The sequence below is a fragment of the Mustela erminea genome, chromosome 9, assembly GCF_009829155.1.
Source record: "Mustela erminea isolate mMusErm1 chromosome 9, mMusErm1.Pri, whole genome shotgun sequence".
NCBI lineage: Eukaryota > Metazoa > Chordata > Mammalia > Carnivora > Mustelidae > Mustela > Mustela erminea.
The window spans coordinates 58,301,847-58,321,957 of NC_045622.1; the positions used below are offsets into that span (position 1 = coordinate 58,301,847).

At 43.3% G+C, this 20,111-nt stretch overlaps 2 protein-coding genes across 2 annotated transcripts; one reads left to right on the forward strand and one right to left on the reverse strand.

The window, feature by feature from the left end:
• Positions 1-289: 289 nt before the first annotated feature.
• TRIM68 (tripartite motif containing 68) lies at positions 290-12,261 on the reverse strand. The gene is made up of 7 exons (XM_032358607.1): positions 12,165-12,261; positions 8,886-9,359; positions 7,164-7,259; positions 6,066-6,326; positions 5,653-5,675; positions 4,990-5,090; positions 290-4,792 (listed from the first exon to the last, which is right to left on the reverse strand). Exons 2-7 carry the CDS (start codon positions 9,309-9,311, stop codon positions 4,242-4,244), a joined length of 1,458 nt encoding a protein of 485 aa, XP_032214498.1. The 5' UTR covers positions 9,312-9,359; positions 12,165-12,261; the 3' UTR covers positions 290-4,241.
• On the forward strand, positions 11,919-18,710 carry LOC116599749 (AN1-type zinc finger protein 5-like). The gene is made up of 4 exons (XM_032359726.1): positions 11,919-11,996; positions 12,069-12,299; positions 12,427-12,595; positions 18,187-18,710. Exons 1-4 carry the CDS (start codon positions 11,919-11,921, stop codon positions 18,672-18,674), a joined length of 966 nt encoding a protein of 321 aa, XP_032215617.1. The 3' UTR covers positions 18,675-18,710.
• The last annotated feature ends 1,401 nt before the right edge of the window (positions 18,711-20,111 follow it).

Genomic DNA, 20,111 nt, shown 5'->3' on the forward strand with positions numbered 1-20,111 from the left:
GACATCTTTCTCTTTGCTTCCCAGTCTGGTTCTGTATAACTTAACTGCAAGGCATAAAAGAAAGGGATCAAATATAATATACGTCTTTTTTCAACTGGACACCACTATGGAAGTATGCTCTGGGATGAGACGGTTAATAGAATACAGTATCAGTAACGAAGCTGAAAGTTCCCTATTCTTTTCTACATTCCAGACATGTATTTGGTCTTTGCTTTTATTTTTCCCTTTCAGAAAGTCTTAAAGTGAATAACCAGTGTATATTGAAAGAAAAAGATTTCAAATCTTTGACTATATTTGACTCTGGTACATTTGAAAATCTTAATAAAACATAATTTCCTAGTACTGTTGATAACAAGTTATTATATCTGAGTCTTACTATTTCCTTGCTATTGACGGAGGATACAATGTTAATTCAAAGATAGTAAAGATTAAAGAAATGACAGAAACCACATAACACAACATCTGACATATTGTCTGTACTTAAAAATACACCAAATAAATTTCTAATTCCATACTTTTAAGGAGTAGTTCAAGGCACTATTGAAAGTGTATTCCTGTGTAGGTCAACACTCATGTGATAGCTGTTCCAAACAATCTGCTTAACAACTTGGCATCCATACCTTTTGCCAGTACTAAAATTTCTTGCCTACCTAGAATGTATTCTATTTCTGAATACCAGTGAAGTAGGAATCAGCTTCTAAAAACCTGGTAGTGATGCACTGAATTCCCAAAGAGTATGAAAATGAAACTCCTCCTCAACATAAAAACAAATCAATATCATGAGGTGGTTAAATGCATTTGATAAGATTTCTATTTTGAAAAGTCACACTTTTGTTTCCGTATAAGCAACCCAAAGAACTGTTGTTTTCCTATAAGCAACCCAAACAACTATGTTCATCAAATACAGGAATATTAGAATGTGATGTAGAGCAACAAAGGCATAGTTCAACCTGCACTCAAAACAGTAATTTCTCCCCAGCATTTCCCTCAGAAGTCTGCCCTGCTTTGTGGTATACAAATGTGAATACCATTCACACTGGTATTCCCTGAAACTAACTGGGACCCACTGTTGGTGCTCAGATATTGAATTACATACTTCCAAAGTGGACTAGTTTCCTGCCGTGGCTACCCCCAAACAGGAAATCCCGTGCTTCTCCTAATATTTCAGCTATGACCCATGTCCTCTCACACTAATCAATATATGCCATTTAACTAGTGCCTAGGACCCACAAAGAGTCTCAGTGTTTAGATCTTGAGAGATTAAAATACATCCTGCTTGAAAAATGGGAGACTGGATTTCCTGTAGGGAGTCCAAGAATTCTCCCTGTCTCTCTGCAGGACTATTTCCCCCTTTCAGTCTTTTGCCTCAAGGCTCATTGCACCCCTTGTTTCTCTGCTAGTAGAATAAGGATGGGCAAAGCTTATCCCTGCCTTGTAGTGAATGATCTCAACTAGATGGAGGAGATATCCTAGACATTCAAGGGAGTGGCACAGACACTCTTCTCTGCATGACCCCCTGCTTCCTCCTTTTCTGGGCCACTTTTGTGATTATCTATTGAATCATGTTTTTTTTCTACAGAATTATAATTAAATACCATATAGTTGTTCACACCCCTAGGACACAAAAGCTTACTTTTGTTTTGATTCTAGGCATATGAATGAAAGTTCCCTCATTTAAATATTTACACACACACACACACACACACACACACACACACACAGTGCTAGACTGGGCTAAAATTGTGAACCAGACAAATAAGGTTCTTGTCTTCATGGCGTTCTTAGAAAGGAAGTATAAGCAGTTATCCTAGAGAAAAGGGTTTTCATATACTTAAGAGTCAAGATTCTTGCCTGGTCTTAAAAATCAGATAATTTGAAATAAACAATGTGTTTAACCTTGTACTTCTCACAGGTAATCCTAGCCCCCAAATCAGCTTATAAAAGTAAAAAAAAAACAACAAAAAAACCCTTCCCAAAACAGCATGTTAACAATGAAGTCATTCTACTACTCAATTCACTCTACTTTTAAATGATTTTATCAGCTAAAAATCCTTTTTCTAAGAGACTTTCAGGATTAGTCCTAATAAAACCATTGTAAAAGAACAATACTGGTTTGTTTCCTAGCTTCTTCTGCTAAGCATCCATGGACATAACTGGAAGAACTTCCTAAAAATTGATTTCTCAAGTTTATAAACAATTCCCCAGGGAGTCTCCCTATACAAAGACATATGGTCCCTTTAATGTAGGTCAGCTCAATCCTTTGCTAAGACCAGGTCTGTGACTTACCAGTTCATTCCTCTCCAAGCAGGGAACCAAGCAGGGAATGGAAACTTCTCCCCTTCTGCTAATGCTTGAGGAGTGACTTAGAAGCATAGTGGGCAGAATGAGTTTATTTCTCCATTTTAGCCTGTTTTACCTCTTCCATATGTGAACAACCAACACAATTAAAGTAGAAAGACAATATTTACTCTTCTTTATTACAGGAATTACTTTGCTTCTGCCTATACCTGACCTGGTAATTATTTTGCTGCCCAATCTGGACTCAACAGTCACTACTTTCAAGCTTCCACTACCTCAGAAGTTGTGTTCCACAGCACCATGGCGACACTGTTGATGTACACATCAGAGCCCCTTGCAACAGGCAAGGCCAATGGTTTCCATACGCTTGCCTTACAATTTATCTCCAGGCACAAGCATTCCCACATCATACTCTTAATCCCTGTAATGTATTATTTTTGGCACATATAACCATCACTCTAAGGTCAACAGCCCAGATACATAGTTTTACTTCCCTTTCATTATAACGTATGGCTCCTAAGTTGGCTTTTCATGCCCTTTCCTTCTTCTGTCATAGATTTAGAGAAGAGAAAGGCAGACTATTATGTAGTTACCAGATCCATGAAGAGTCCCTTGGTGACAAAAAGATCCAAACTTTAGCCCAACTAGCTTGTGGGTGAGCCTTCTTTCCAGTGCATCTGTTTTAAATTTTTCTTATTATTTCCATTCTCTACCCTGATGTCACAGTCCCCATTCTAATCCAAACAATAACACATACAATAGATGCAAAACATATCACGGTGGCCCAGAATCTGCCATTGGCAAGAGACCTTTCTGTCTAACTGGCTGAGATTATCAGGAGAGGCTCTATGAAACAAAGGCACTGCTGTACGGATGCTGGCTCTAAGCAGGCAAGGCAGGAAGGCTACTGCAGGCAAAATCCATGGCCTGCCTTTCTCCATGCCTGAGAAAGGAAAAATACAGGATGGATCTAAGATCTTCAAAACAACCCTGTGAGGTAGGAGAGTCTGCAATTTCTATACCCACTTTCCCACTGAGGACGCCTAAAACCCTTCCAACACTGGGATGTTTCAGACCCAACTGTAATGAATGATATGCAGACAGGTGACCTGAGAAGCAAGTCTGTCCATCTTGTTTCATTTGAATGTGGGAAATACTTTATAAGCTTTACAATCTTTTTTCAACCGTTTCGTGAGAAGTAATTTAATGCATTTAAGGCCACTTCAGTTTTTTCATCCTTAAAATGAACACAAGAACAAAGCTCACAGGTTTTCTGATCCTGACGCTTGGAGAAAAAGCAGGACCAGGACACAGATCTCCTTAGGTCTGAGACAGAGTGACTTTCCCGGCTTATGCTCAGAGAGGGGTTATGCATATCGGGGTGGCCTGTGCAATGCTGCTAGGCACTTCTCTAGTTAGGGGGTCAGAGAGTTGGGGGTCAAATATGGGTTACTTAGTAGCAGGAAACCTCAGGCAAAGCATCCTCTACTAGTATCAGCACAGCAACCAGCTCTGGACATGAACAAGTATCTTTTGGCTTTTTGGCAAACCCTATGCAAAGGGTTTCCTGTAGGTTGGATCAACTTCATCATCCTTGCTGACTTAATTATGGCACCTACAGGGACTGGGGAAGAGAAACATGAGCTACAGAAAGAACAGAGTCCTGACTCTCACAGCAACACGTTACCTTACAACTGCTCAGATCCTTGCTCTTAGCCCTGTCATGCTTCCCTCACTGGGGTGCCATGCTCATTTGACTGCACCTCAGCTTTTTTATATGAGTAGGTTAGTGAGAGACCTTGGCCCAGTAGCAAAAGACTACTGGGTCAGGCGGAGGGCTCCCTGGATCTTAGACTCAGCATAGTTCAAGGGGATCCTTGGTGGTGGTGGACCCTCCAAAAGCAGGTGACACTCCAAGGCCTCTGGCTAGGATGGTGGCCCTCTTAGTCCTCCCCGTCTAGGGAGCAGATGGCCAGAGGAGCCGTGTTGTTCGCTCCAATGCTGTAGCAAGGACTAAAGTAGGGCAGGAGACGCCCGGGGAAGGGATAGTGGGGGAAAGTGAAAATATGGGAGCCATTGTCAGTCACATTGTAGAAAGAGATATCATGGGCCTCATAATCCAGGAAGACCCCCACCCGGCGGGGAGGGACAGGCAAGGACAGGAGTGGGTATTCATCGGTGCCTGCTCGGTACTCATTTCCCTTCCGCAGCCTGATCACCCAGAATCCATAGTGGGGGGATAAATAGACCACCTCCTTCCGGTCTACATTTTCCTTACACACTCCCAAGCCCCATTCCGACCTGTCTCCCACTTCCACCTCCCAGTAGTGCCGGCCTGAGGAGATGCACTGGCTTCCCAGGACGATATTGTAGCGGTAAAATCTCTCAGGATTGTCAGGCAGTTTCTGCTTCGTGTCTCCATAGCGCACGCATTTTCTGTCCTCAGACACAATGAGACGAGAATAGGCGGTGTCTGGATCCAGGCGCACGTCAGCTGGGAATAAAGATCCTGGTTGGAGACACTGACATGCAGCAGAGGGTGTGGGCATGGTCTGATAAACACAGCCACAGGTTTCTCAGAGACGAGCAGGACGGGGGAGAGCGGGGGCATCCAGAAGGCACTCAACCATTTTCATTCTCTAGGAGGGGTCCCTCCCACTGCCTACCATAACCTCTCCTAGCATTCATTACCTGCATAGGTCTTCAAAATCTCTCTTAGCCCCAGCACACGACAGTCTGTCTTTAGCTCCAGGGAGACTGGTTCTGGCCTCCGCAGACTCCAAGACTTGCTCCTGGCAGAGAAAAGGTAAACTTTGGGGCCAGAAGTCCTGCTTTGCTATATGGGCCTTCCTTACTATAGGAAAGACAGGCTTGGCCAGAGATAGTGGGGTGCCCCTCCCCAGCAACACCAGGCAAAGCAGAGATGTGATTATTTGACTGAGCCTGAACGGTTTGTGGCACAGAGAGAACCCTGGCATCCCCGTGCTGGGGGGAGAGGCAGATGTGCATTTGGCACTGGGAGAGGAAGCAGTGTGCCACAAAGGAGGAAGGCGGATACTCAGGCTGGAGCACAACTGGAGACATCTGTGGTCTTTGTTCCTTTTTTGGGCAATCCACCTGAGACTGCGTAATTTATAACTTTGTCTGAAATTCTTAACACTTGAAATGAACTTGACTGAGTACAAAGGAAAAAGAATGAGGAACAAAGCTTCTTTAGCAAATATAATGAAAGATGATGCTTATGAACCACTCTTCTGTGGGTACTGGGTCTATGTTCCTTTACCACTTCTGCCTCTGGCCCGGGCCCATTATCCCCTTATAGGGCTGCTTAGGGGCTCCAAGGATGGAACATACCTGTTTAAGACTTCCTGAATACCCTAGAAGGAAGGACAAAAAAAGCAGCATATGAGTATGTGTTATTCCTCAGATGGACCAGACAGCAATGAGCTCTGGGAGGGGGTTTCTCTGAGGGAAAGGGAGGTAGAGAGCAAGGCTGGACTTCTTAACTTCAGGCTCCACCTTGGTTCCCAGGCCAGAGGGTAGGGGTGGGTATTATGCCAGAGCTGCCCAAGTGCTGTCCCACCTACCAGGCGACAAGAGGCCATGCCAGGGGTAAAGCAGCAGCATAGTGGAGGGGGCAGTATATGGGATCCACGTCTGCTGGGCACAGTGCTGACAGGTCCCACTGAAGACTAGCTAATCCTCTCCTAGAGCCCCACACCATCTTCAGTTCTCTTTTAGAGTGCCCAGAAAAATCCGCCACTCACCTGCAGCATCCAGCGGACAGGCCTCTGAGACCTCTCTTCCAGTTCTGCAATCATCCTCCACAGCACCTGGCTCTGCTGGACGAGCTCATTATGATTCTGCTCCAGTTTTTGCACAGTCTCCGCCTCTTCCTGCTCTAGGCTGGCCAGAGCTGCGGCTGCTTCCACCTCCAGCCGCCGACCTGGAGGCTGTGTTTTTTTTAGTAATCGCCGGTATTTCTCAAACTCCCACATGATACTCTGCTTTCGGGTTTCCACCTGTATCTGGAGGGCCAGGCAGGACCAGAAATCAGCACTGATTCTGGTAGGACCCCCAGGACTGAGGGTACTGGCACATGCATATACACACACACACTCTGGAATGTGTGGGTACCATGTATCAGGCACTGCAGAAGCCACAAGAAAGGAGACTGTTTTACCTACCTCTCTGTTCCCAGAGCTCCAGCACATGCTTCTGCGTCCCTATCACTACTCTTACTGGGCCTAGTTGGGCCTAGAATATTATTTTGGTACTATATGCTCTAGACTATTTTCTAGTCTCAAAATAATATATTCCATTTTCAGAATAATGACCAGAGGGATTGCACTTAAGCCTCTAAGACAGTGTAACTTAACTACAATGTGAGCTTCACTCCTTACTGATACCCTATCAGTTCACTATGCTTTCTTAGGCAGGCAGAGTGTTACCCTCTGTGGATCAAACATTCTTGTCCTCAAATTTATTACAGGGATGATTTTCTAATATTTTAATAACTTTTAGTAAAAATGCTCTACCTGGGGAAAGTGAAACAGAAACCAGGCTTTACTAAGCATTATATAATTCTTACCACTGTGAACTAACAACACATACCTGAGTCACATGGTTTTCCTTCCTCACATATGCAGACATAAACCCAGAGATTATCCCTTTATCACTCCCAAGAAACTGGAATTGGGAGGGTACATAGCCTGCCTAAGGTAGAGCATGCTGGTTGGAGACCCCCAGGCTCTCTGACTTCAACGCTACATTCTGCCTCACAGAGACAAGGAAGAAGCGACCACAGGCCAGCTCCCGGACAACACAGTGACCATCCAGCCTTCCTTCCCCAGGTGGCAACCTGCCTTCCAGGTGGCAGTTCGTTTCCTCTCACCAACTTCCAGCTTCCAGGCCTCATCTTGCTCTTTCCTCAGATGCTCCAGAGCCTCGTGGAGTTTCCACTGAAAGAAGTAAAAACCTTGTGAGGACACATCAGGCAGCCCAGGTTGATGATGAGGCTTCCTAGTGTTGGCAGGTGATAGGAAAATAAGCATCCTTTGGGCAATGGGCCAGAATGAATGTTACAGGGGGAGTGATTCCTGCCCAGCTGACGTCCAGGGCAGTTTTCCAACCCACAATCATGTCAACTCCTACAGTTTCTAAGTTTCTGTGAAGTATAAGAAAAGGTCCATCTCCAACCTTAGACATTCCTATCCATGCTTATTTTTATCCGTATCTGCCTTGTTATCTCAAAGCATCTTAAAACCTTGTTATTCAAAGTGTAGTCCAAGAGGGTTAGCAGTAACCACATTACCACAGAGCTTGCCAGAAATGCAGAACCCCAGCCTCACCCCAGGACTACTGAATTAGAACCTGAATTCTAGCAAGATTTTCAGGTGGATTGCATGCAAATTATAGGAAAGAAGCACTATCCTAAAATACTGCAACAGTAGTATATTGTTGGAAACCATAAAGTGTTCTGATAAAAATATTAACCATTTTATTAAAGATTTACCAGGTGCCATATGTGGCTTCAGCACTAAACTTACATTTAGTACTCATGACCCTTTAAGTATTATCCCTATTTTATAGATAAGAAAACTGAGGCTTAGTGAGTGAACTACCCAGTCATTCAGCTAATAAATGGTCGGGCTGCGATTTAACCTAGTTCTCTAACTGCTACGCCTATATTTCATTGCCTCCCTGTTTTAAAACTCAAAGTAAAATGAGTGAGTAAATACTTGTAATTTTTTAGAAATTATTCATGCATAGAAAAACACCTGATTCAGGGGATTTGTAATGCACTCTTAGCTTCTAACCTTAACTTCAGGAAAGAGAATTAAGACCAGTACTAGATCAATAGATCACAGTCACTGGAATAATGAATCTGATAAAGACATGTCAGCGTGGACATCTGGAAGCGGATGAAAGTAACAAAAGAAACAGAGTAGCAGGTGTGACAGAAATGACCCCTGCCCCCAAAAAAAGAAAGGGTAGGAAGAGGAGAAAGAACACTGGCTGAAGAGAAAGACCTGAGTCCGGCCCTTGATCTTCCTTTACTTAATTTAACTTAAAGTCAGAGGCATCTTACGAAGTTAGATTATTCCCATTTAATCCTAATAATTCAGCCATAGTCCCTTCCAGCTCTAAAATCAATTATCATGCCCTCAAATTTCTAAGCTTCAGTTTTGTTGATAAAAGAGGGAATTGAAGTGACTGCCAAATGACTATTGGTGGTAGAGTGAGGAGTCTGTGGGTTCTGCAGGTTGCAGCCTTGACTATCTCATACCCAAACTCCTCCAAGGCATTTGGGGGAGCTAACTCAAATTGGCCTCCTTCAAATTCTTGGCATTGAAAGCATGCTTGAATTAGGCATTAGCCATGCTGGGATCAGGGAAGGGGTGTGGACATGGGAGATTCCCATGCAAGGAGAGGTGTGGCTAAATTGCATCAGGGCCCCACGATCTGCTGGTGGGAGGAGCCAAAGGAATCAGCTTTCAATTAGTCTCTGGGGTCAAGTTCTAGATCTGGAGATAGCCAAGAATGGGGAAGGGAGAGACTGGGATGCCTGGCCTCCCATCTCCCACCTTATATTCCCAGGTGACATCCTCCATGGGTACGACACTGTGGGCCTCATGCTCAGGAGATTGGCTGCAGGCCTCACAAACGATCAGTCCATCCTCTTTGCAGAACATCTTTAGCTGTTCCTTATGGAGCTCACACACATCACCCTTCAGTCCCATTCCTGGATGCAGCCCCAGCAGACGAACTTTTTCTACAACATTGGCCAGCTGCCAATTGGGTCGCAGGTTCCTTGGCTGGACCGGAGCCCGGCAGAGGGGACAGGTGTAACCCCAGTTCTGGGATTCTCCTGGGACCTCCCACAGTCCAGAGAGACAGCCATGGCAGAAGCTGTGGCCACAGTCGATGCTCACAGGCTCCCTCAGGAAGGTCATGCAGATAGGACAGGCCACTTCTTCCACCATGGCTTCCACCAATGCTGCAGGATCCATGGCTCCTTCTCACTCTGTCCTCAGACAGCCAGGTAGAAGTAGTCAAGGCTGAGAAGAAGAAAAAGAAGAAAGAAAGAAGATAAAAATGTTCTTATGTTAAAGAGCACAGGGATCAGCAAAAGGGAGAATTAGTGACTGAGGAAAAAAAACAAAACCCAACAACCCAACAACTTCCTCCTTTGGGTCCTTTATTGGCCTTGGTTAACGTAAGTGGTGGCCTTCCTAACTGAAGTTCCGACTGGGTCACATTACCCATACCACTGTAGAGACATCTGGGGATGCCTAAGTGAGTGGATATTGGGAGTTTTCCGTTTTCATTCATTTGGACATCTCTGAATCTCCTCTGAGTTTACACACCAGACCATTTCCACCCTACTTCAATCACACTCTCCAAATCAGTATTGTTTCTCTTGAGCTTGGGAAAGGTCCCACAAAATGTGGTGTTTTAGTATTCAAAATAAGGCCAGAAATACCCCTAGCCTTATTCTCTAGTATGTTTATATGTATATATATTCCCAGGTGCAGAAGAGGTAATACGCTGGAAGACCATTGCCTATATGCTGTTTATTCTCCTGTGTTGCACACTTGAGTATAAATATAAAATATATGTAAATTTCTCCACAGCCTCTAAACCCCTGCCCATTTCTCTAGCACTAGCATTCACTAAGTTGCCAAGACACTCTCCTTCACCTTCAGTGATATGTTTAGAAGCAGAGATGAAACAACACCCAATGGAAGATAAAAACACAGCTCATTTGATGATAGTCAAAGCCATATTGATGGAAGTCACTACCTCAGCAAGAAACCTGAGATTTCTGTCTAGACCAGATATGAGATATGGAACTTGAATGATCAATGGCAGGCTCTTGGCTCAGTAGACAGTATTTCTTTGTTTACTATCCAAGTTTGTGCTACTGGCTAGAATCTATAAAGGGAAGAACCCTGTAGCTTAGTCATGGCTGTATCCTCCACACTTAAACGGTACCTGCCATGCTGCTGCTGTTGAATAAACAAACTAGCCAGACAGGAAATAGCTCCTAGACCTAAAATCTTTTTATAATTTGTTAGGTAACTGACAGCATATTATACAGTAAAAATAATAGCAAACACTCCTCAAGCACTTACACTGTGTGCCAGGCAATATTCTGAGCCCTTTACACAGATTAACTCAGTTTATTTCACAACTCTAAATCAAAACCATTATTCTATTATTTTCATTTTACAGATGCTTGGTCCTGGGGCCCACCATTCTATCTTGGGCAAATTACTTAACCTCTCTACCTTTGAGGTAGAATAAAAATTCAAGAGAGAGAAACTGGGTGCCTGGGTGGCTCAACTGGTTAAGCCTTTGGCTCATGTCACCTCAGGGTCCTCAGGGATCAAGTCCTGCATCAGGCACCCTGTTTAGCAGGAAGTCTGCTTCTCCTTCTCCCCCTCCCCCCTGCTTGTGTGCACTCTCTCTCTCCTAATAAGATCTTTTTTTAAAAAGAGAGAGAGAGTGAAATCACTGTGATTTAGGGTAGTCCAGTAGGCTTCCTGAAGAACCTGGAGTAGTATGCAGATTTTGCAGGACTCTCTGTAACAGGCTAGCAGCAGGCCACACCTTCTCATTGGACTCCGTGCCTCCTGACTGTCCACCTCCCACTATCACTGCCAAAATGCAGGACCCAGTATCCTCAAACCTAGTTTTGTGAAATCCCTAACCTATGGAGGTCCTCTCCTGGTTCCCCACCATCAGTCCAATAGGGAAGCTCTCTCTTTAACCCTGAAACAGCAATTGTGCCCAGTTAAGCAAAGAGAGAAACTTTCACTTTCTTACAGACCCCCATGTCCATTTATTCTACCTCACTTGGGTCCCTGCTGTTTTCACAGCTTGGAATGACTTCTCCATGATCCTACTCTTAACATCATCTGATACGCCCACGTTTATCATCTTACTTTCCACACCGGAAGCTTGACAAGGATAGGGATATTCTCTTACTTTGTTCCCCACTATATCCCCAACATAAAGGAGAGTGCCTCAAACATTTTTTGAATATGAAAGAATTAAGTGTAAACGTTGAGGTCAGATAGTAGGTTGGGAGTGGAAGTATCAATATCCAGTGGGGCACTAAGAGCTGCCACCTAAGGGTGACACGAGAAGTTGAGATCTATGATTTAAAGCCACAAAGATCAACAGAACACCAACAGAAATTGAAAATTGAGATGGTGGCAGTAGGAAGGTGAGGTAAAGAAATATCAAAACGATACATCAAGAAATGAGGCAAAAGCATATTTTAGATTTCTGAGTCATAAAGATTTAAACGTGAAGAAGTTCAAAGTGGTGGCCTCCGCAAGAACGACTTAGGGTCACGTAGCTACTTTTGCTCTTCCATATAACACCGGCTTTATTGATTTAGTTTTTATTACACATGAATTGCTTTGACAAAATTTTAATTATTAAACGTTTGATTGCTTCGACCTTGCCTTTACCAGGGTGGGGAGCCAGTGTGGGAAACACATTTCAGGGCGGGAACCAGAGCGTGGAAAAGCCTGGGGAGGAGAGGCCAGAGTGAAGCGAGGGGCGAGGGCGGCCGTGACCCGCGGGGAGTTCTGGAGCGGAGGGGGATGGTAACCTCCCGGCCACCAGAAGGCGGAGCAGGGCCCGCGGACAGCCGGACAGCCGACGGGTGCGGACGGAAGAAAGTGAGCCTGCAGGACTTCCGACTTTAGAACAGGCACAGCTGTCCACCCACCTCCCTCCTCAGCCGGGTCTAGCGCCCCGTGGCGGAAAGCGAACGTGGAGACTCCCGGTTGCCACCGCCGAGCGCTCCCGGCGGCACAAGCACCCGGTCAAGCCACCGCAGCACTTACCGCCCGTGGAAGATGAAGGCCCCTAAACGCCCGGTTCCTCTGCTCCCGCAGGGCTCCCAGGCCCCGCCCACAGGCCCGGAGCCAATGAGCGGCGGACAGGGCCCGTTCGCCGGATCGCACGCCGCCGGCGTCTTTGTGGGAACAGCCAATCACAGACAGGGATCCAGACAACTCTGGCCAATCGGAGATAGGGTCTCGGCGTGCGGGTGTTTTTTCTCTGCTACGTCGTTTTTTCTGGCTCCTTCCACTCCGAGTCATTTAAACTGTGAAGGGGCTCAGGAGTCATTCCCACGTTAGTGGGAGGAGTGTCGGCTCCCGAACGAGACCGCTGGAGCCCAGCCTTAGCAGAGGCCCCGCTGACTCTCGACCCACGGGACACACTCAGTCTCACGCTTCTGCTCTGACGACAGAGCGAGCCTTGTTCCTTCCAGGTAATAGCACCGGAGACCTAAGGCTACTCTTTTCCCAGTTTTCTGTGTTAAACTCAGCAGCCTATGAGCTCAGTCGTGTCTGGTTCTGTGAACCCGATTTAGCGCGGGGCTGAGCGCTCAAGTGCAGTTTCTTGTAAGATGAGCGACCTCTCCTGGCTCCAACTGCAGATACTGGGTTCTTAGTGAAAAACAAAACAAAAAACACGCCTCCCCCCCCCCCCCCTCCAAAGCCCTCCTACGTTTTCCTGGCAAACTCTTGTCCTTTGATATTTAAGCAGGCAGCTTCTTATTATTGCCACAATCCACTTTAAAGTTAGAAACAGAGATGGGGGGTAAGGAGTGCACTTTTCTGATGAGCATCCCGTGCTGTATGGAACGGTTGAATCACTGTCCGACACCTGAAGCAATAACATTGTATGCTAACTAACTGGAAGTGAAATAAAAACTTAAAAAAAATAAAAAAAAGAAACATACTGAGATATGGTAGAGTCGAAGTGGAATCCTTGGTTATAAATTGTCATTATTATTTCTATTTTGTAAATTTTAAATGACTGCCCCACCCCCCGCACCCAGAGACATAGAGTCGGTCATGTACACACACAAACTGCTACTTAAGGCAGTGATTTGGGTTTTTCTTTGCACTTACAGCACCTGTCCTTCTCCTGATATTTAGGTGTTTACGGAATAAGCAAATAAGGGCATATGGTGTGGACATGGAATAGAACCAGGAAATGCTGCAACTGAAGCCCAGTTCCAGATGATTTCATTGTTGGGACTCCTTGGATCCTCATGCCAAAGTCCAGACTCAGACCATAGTTAAAATTCTGGAGTGAGGACCAGAAAATTCCTGAAACAAATGGGGCCCTGAGCAAAAAAACAAAAAGAAGAGGTAACTGATGTCTCAGTTGGATCATCTTATTCACCAGGATATGGACAAATTGCTGCCATAACAGAAGAGTCAGTGGGTTGAGTTAACCAAGCCACTTTAAACATTTATTGAGCACCAGCTTTTTGTAACATTTTGTACTGGGTGCTGGTATAACTATGAGCCACATAGTCTCTGTTCTTCAGGAGCTAAGGATCAAGTTGGTTGTATTTTGAACATTCTGTGAAGTTAAAATAGTTAATGGGGAGATCATTTTCATTTGTAACTTGCAATTGTCCATGACCATGACTGACTCTCAAGGGCCCAGACAAAGGGGCACCTTAGGGTTGCTGGGGGAGAGGGCTTGTGTTCACCAAGGGAAGGCTGGACAGAGAGCTTTTGAAGGCCTATCAGCCCATCACCCCTCCAGAGAAGCTGTCCTTCCCAACCTCACTCAGGGTGCCTTGTTTGCTGTGAAAGGCAGACATGTGTTTGCAGGCAAGGCTCTGTTTCAGAGATATTCCATGGCTGTAAGTGCAGACCACAACCCTCTGCCTGAATCCAACACAGACCAGTACAACAAGGTGAGTGGCTACCTGTGAGATGTTGTCTGTGCTGTGGGTGAGGAATGTTACCATAAAAGAAGTAAAGACTGAGAACTGACTGGAGGGCAAGGAAGAAGGTGAGGGCACTGAGGAAGTAGGGCTGAGGAAGTGGGGCTAAGGAAGGGGTAGGAAGCCAGTGCAAACCCTGGGGTCTCAATAAGCTTCATGCAGACTTAGGCTTGAACTTCAGAAGAGAGCTGCCCATGATAGTGGCACAGCAGTCAGTAGAAAACCTGTGAGGGGTGGAGGCTAAGAGGAGTGCACTCCAGACAAAGGTTAGTTGCCCCACTCTACCTCAAAAGTCTCTTTCTGGACCTTTTATAATAGAATAAAGCCTCCTGTTCTTCCAGTATTCTAGATTGTCTTTGGTTTCCAGAAAGCAAGGCTGATACTTCTTCAGAGTCCCAAGGAGGGGAAGTTAGGTCCTCTTCCCCCATCCACTCAGTGTTAGCCCAAGCTAAGAGAGAAGTCCCGGCTCAGAGCAGCAAAGCCGCAGACCTTTGTTAATACTCTCACTTAGGCAGGGAAAGAGCCTAGAAGCTAAAACCTAGAGTTCTGTCTAGAGGACATGGAGAGCCTTTCTGGAAGTGTTCCTGAGTCACTGAAGGCCTCTGAAACTGACTGAGTAATCATTGAGAGTGTATATTAGTTATCCCAAGATACTGAGAACAGGGAGTAGAGAGAAGGGAGCAGCTCTAGAGGCAAAGGAAAGGAGCAATAGTATGAAGAAGACCTACTTCAATGTGAGATGCCACGGCTGGGAATATAGGAGTATGGATGTGTGTGTGAGATGTTCTCAAAAATAAATATGTATTTCTATTTTTTTATTTATAGTTACTGAAATATGTTTATATCTTTGTTGTCTATATATGAGAATATAACTCTATATTACAATGGCAACTGTTAATATAACAATATATACAAATGGCAAGGTGTTTGGATGGTTGGCTAAAGAACGAGCCAGACAAATACTGTTCTTGGTTTTGATATCAGTGTTGTGTTGGATTACAAAAAAGAAGAAATAACTTTACATTCATTGTATTGGTATTTATTTAGATTTCTTTCAACTTTAATTTGTTTTAGTAAGTTATTATCTTCAAAATGTCAGTGTTAACATAATTTATGAGTGTGTAATTATACAAAGTTGTGATATTATGGTTTATAATAAGAAATACATATTTGGTCTTCTTCCCTGCATTTGGCACAGAGCTCCTGAAACCGTTGGAGTTTTGTGTGTAATGAGAGCCTTAAAGGTGTCTTTTGTTATGTTAATGAGAAGACTTTTGGACCTCACCGAAGGATTGAGGGGGGCTTGTAGCCAGGAGAACTCATGTTATGATTAGAGGGTTGTGACTTTTAATCAGACCCTCCCCACTACCTCTGATATCCAGGGGAGGAGAAAGGGGTTGGAGGTTGAATCAGTCACCAATGGCCAATGATTTGATCAGTCGTGCCTACATGATGAAGCCTCCTTAAAAATCCAAGAGGACAGGGCTGGGAGAGCTTCTGGTTTGGTAACTGTGGAGGTCCTGGGAGAGTGGCATGCCTAGAGAGGTCGTGGGGGCTCTGCACCCCTTCCTGTACCTTGCCCTCTGCATCTCTTTCACATGGCTCTTCCTGAGTTATATGCTTTAATAATAAACCAGTAATCTAGTAATGGTTCCCTAAGTTTTGTGAGCTGCTCTAGCAAATTAATTGAGCCCAAAGAGGAATCTGTGGTTTATAGCCAGTAGGTAGAAGTACAGGTAACAACCTGTGTGTAGGTGGTGGTGGGGGGGCAGTCTTGTAGGACTGATCCCTTAACCTGTGGATCTGATGCTATTTTCAGGTAGACAGTGTCAGAATTGAGTTGAATTTTCACCCTGCTCATGTCTGGGAATTGATTGTTCCTGTGGAAAAACGACCCCCACTCCTTCAGAGGTTGAAATTGGGTCCAGCAATCTAAATTAAAATAACTTTTATTTTTCTCCATTTCTAGGCTTTTTCTTGATTATGATCTCTAATAGTATGTGCTTACCACTACTTTTTTTTCTCCCAAGAGACTTATGTTTATTGCCAAATGTCTGTTTAATTTATGTTCATTCAAGGTACCTGTTAATTTTTGGTTATTTTAACTTGCTTTTTTTCCTGATTTCATCCCTACTGTATTTTCCTTTTTTTTTTTTTTTCATTTTGCTCATTCTCCTCCCCCCCCCCTTGCTTCTTGCATTACTTTTTATTTATTGGGGAGTGTAAAGTTTTCTCTAAATTAAAATATGTCAGACTATATTTCATACATTTAATGATGCATTCATTGTCATTAAATAAACTGTAACTACAATTTTGAATTTAGTTTTCTCCAGAAATTGTTGAATTAGGTATTGTTTTTTTAAACTGAATATAGTTGACATACAATGTTACATTGATTTCAGGTGTGTAACAGTGATTTGACAAGTCTTTATATTATGTTATGGTCACCATAAGTGAAGTTTTGTTTTTTTTAAAGGTTGTATTTATTTATTTGACAGAGACACACATAGTAAGAGAGGGAGCACAAGCAGGGGGAGTGGGAGAAGGAGAAGCAGACCTCCCACTGAGCAGGGAGCCCGATGTGGGGCTTGATACTAGGACCCTGGGAACATGACTTGAGCTGAAGGCAGATGATTAATGACTGAGCCACACAGGTGCCCCACAAGTGAAGTTTTAATTATATAAATACAGCTGACCCTTGAACAACACAGGTTTGAACTGTGTGGGTTACTTATACACAGATTTTGTAAAGTACAGTAATGTAAATGTATTTTCTTTTCCTTATGATTTACTTATAACATTTCTTTTTTTTTTTAGCTAACTTAATTGTAAGAATGAAGTATATAATACATATAACATACAAAACGTGTGTTAATTGACAGTTTATGTTATTAGCAAGGCTTCTAATTAACAGGAGGGTATTAGTAGTTAAATTTGCGGGGAGTCAAAAGCTAAATGTGGATTTTTTTTTAAGATTTTATTTATTTATTTGACAGACCAGAAATCACAAGTAGGCATAGAGGCAGGCAGAGAGAGAGAGAGAGGAGGAAGCAGACTCCCTGCTGAGCAGAGAGCCCGATGTGGGGCTTGATCCCAGGACTCGGGGATCATGACTTGAGCCGAAGGCGGAGGCTTTAACTCACTAAGCCACCCAGGCGCCCCTAAATGTGGATTTTTGACTACAGGGTATATGTGGGGTGGCTAGTGCCCTTAACCTCCATATTATTCAAGGGCCACCTATAATTTATTTAGACTGGCTCTTATTTTATGACCCCATGGCATAAAAATTTATTTTTAAAATGCCCTTACAACCTGCCTTTGAGAAAATATTTTATGGCCGACCATATAAATATAGTATTATTCAGTAGGTTTTGGAAAAGGAAGTATATTTCTACAGTAGAAAAGAGTAAATTTATAGAGTCTCCTTATCAGAGTGTGGTAGCGTTTAGAGGTATCTGGCCAAACTCATTGCCTTGGATGTGGATAGTGGAAGACTAAGTCAGGAGCTAGCCAGCAAAATGCTGACTAATAACAAGAGTTTAAAGTTCCAGGAGTGTATTTTAATCAGAAAAAGGACTTACTAAGGAATATTAGGTAGCTCATGGATGATGCAGGCAGGAACACCATCAAATTACTCTGTAGGTCCATTCTGGTAGAGATGTCACTACTACTTCCATGGTGTGTGGTTAACTTGGATCTCACTCTCAAACATGGGCACTAGAAGCTGTCGCTGTGATAGCTTCAAGTGAAGTTAATCTGAGGGGAAGCAAACAGAAAACTGGAGGTTTTGGTGGTGTGCAACAGAGGAACATCGCTCAAGAAACTAAGCAAAACCAAGTGCCTCTGCTTTGTTCTGCTGGCTGCAGATTTTATGGAAAACCTTGTACAAAGGGCATGTGTTCAGTGTGCTCTAAAGGACATCCTCAAAGACGGAATAGCACTAATGGTAGAATAAGCCCACCCACAGCTTCTGTCAGTAGTCTGCCTCAATTTTTACCCATCCCAGTGCACGGATGGCAGTGTCACCTATGCTCAGTCTCCGCTAGAATCCACGTCTGCATCTGTGCAGCCAAGTGCTGTATCAAATCAGTCACCTTTATCATAATCTGCAGCATCTTCCCAGGTGGACAGTGCATCTGCGGACAAAGCAGTACCTGAAACAGAAGACCTACAGGCATCAGTGTCAGATATGGCAAGGCCACCATCTGAAGAGCAAAGTAAGGCTCTTGAAAAACCAAAACAAAAATATAATCACTGTTTCATGTATAGGAAGAAAGTGCAACTTACTGGGTTTCAATGCTGGTGTGGAAATGCTCAGTGGGGCGTACAACGTGACTCCAGTGTACACAGTTGCTCTTACAAAGCTGATGCTGTGGAGAAAACCAGAAAAGAACATCCAGTAGTTGTTGCTGAAAAGATCCAGAGGATTTCAACTTCTGCTGGAATACAAAATCCTTTGATCATCTGCAATCTAAAAATTGACTTAAGGTTTTTTCCCCCGGTCATTAGGAATGTAGAGCAGTGTATCTTGCATAGACATTTTAATCATGCATGTTATCAGAAGAATAGATGTTGTTTTTGTTTTAAAAATGACTCTTGACATTTATTTCCATTGCAGTTTCTGTGGCTAGAAAGACTTAAGTAAACATTACAAGTATTATCCTTTAAAGATCATTTTAATTTTAGTTGAGTGTGGAATGCTTTTATAAGAAACATGGAGAAATTTTGGAAGGCCATGATTTTTCCAGTATTAAACATGCATGCATTGATCTTGCTGTTTATTTTCTGGTTGTGTGTGTACATAGATTTTTTTCCACAACACAATCTCTGTTGATGGTGCCCCTTCAGGGCACAACTCGTTATGAATCACTGAACATATCTTCATCCTTATGGCTGCTTCTGGGTTTTCATTAACAGAGGTTCTACATGTATCTGTTAGCCACGTGTGTGTCTTTTTTGGAGAAGTGTCTGTTCATGTGTTCTGATCATCTTTTGACTTGACTTTTTTTTTTTTTTTTTGGGTGTTGAGTCTGAGACATTCTTTATAGATCTTGGATATCAGTACTTTATCTGTAATATTAGTCAGCCATCAGAAAGGATGAATACCCAACTTTTGCATTAACATGGATGGGACAAGAGGAGATTATGCTAAGCAAAATATGTCAAGCTGAGAAAGTCAATTATCATACAGTTTCACTTATTAGCAGAACATAAAGACTAACATGGAGGACCTTAGGAGAAGGAAGGGAAAAATGAAGAGGGGGAAGTCAGAGGGGGAAACAAACTGAGGTTTATTTTTAAATTTTTAAATTTAATTTTATTATTATTTTTTAAGATTTTATTTATCTGAGAGAGAGAGCATGAGAGAGGAGAGGGTCAGAGGGAGAAGAAGACTCCCTGCTGAGCAGGGAGCACAATACAGGACTCAATCCCAGGACTCCAGGATCATGACCTGAGCCAAAGGCAGTCACTCAGGTGCCCCCAAACTGAAGGTTTTAGAGGGGAGGAGGGCAGGAGGATGGGTGAGCCTGGTGACAGGTATTAAGGAGAGCATGTATTTGATGGAGCACTGGGTGTTATACACAAATAATGAATCATGGAACACTACATAAAAAACTAATGAGGTACTGTATGGTGAGTAACATAACAAAAAAAAGAAAAGTAAAAAAAAAAACCCAAAGGTTCTACATATGTTAGCATATGGTTTCTTTGCACCCATTATTTATGTGTGAATCATTTGTCACAGGAGAATATGTGCTGATAAATTCTAAGTTTGTGAATTTTTAAATGTTTTTGAGTGGGGGAAGGAAAATCTATATTCATTTCATTGCCAACTGCATGTTTCTTTCTGATTATGTTCATTGGCCTGTGTATATACAATACGAAGAATGATCTGAATTAATTGTGCTGTATTTATGTTTATCCACCAGTCTTTGATTAGATAAAAAGGCAAACCACAAAAAAAGAAGCTGTCACTATAATCTCTACCTCTGCTTTCTCTAGAAGATGGAGTCTTCTTTTTTATTTTTATTTTTTA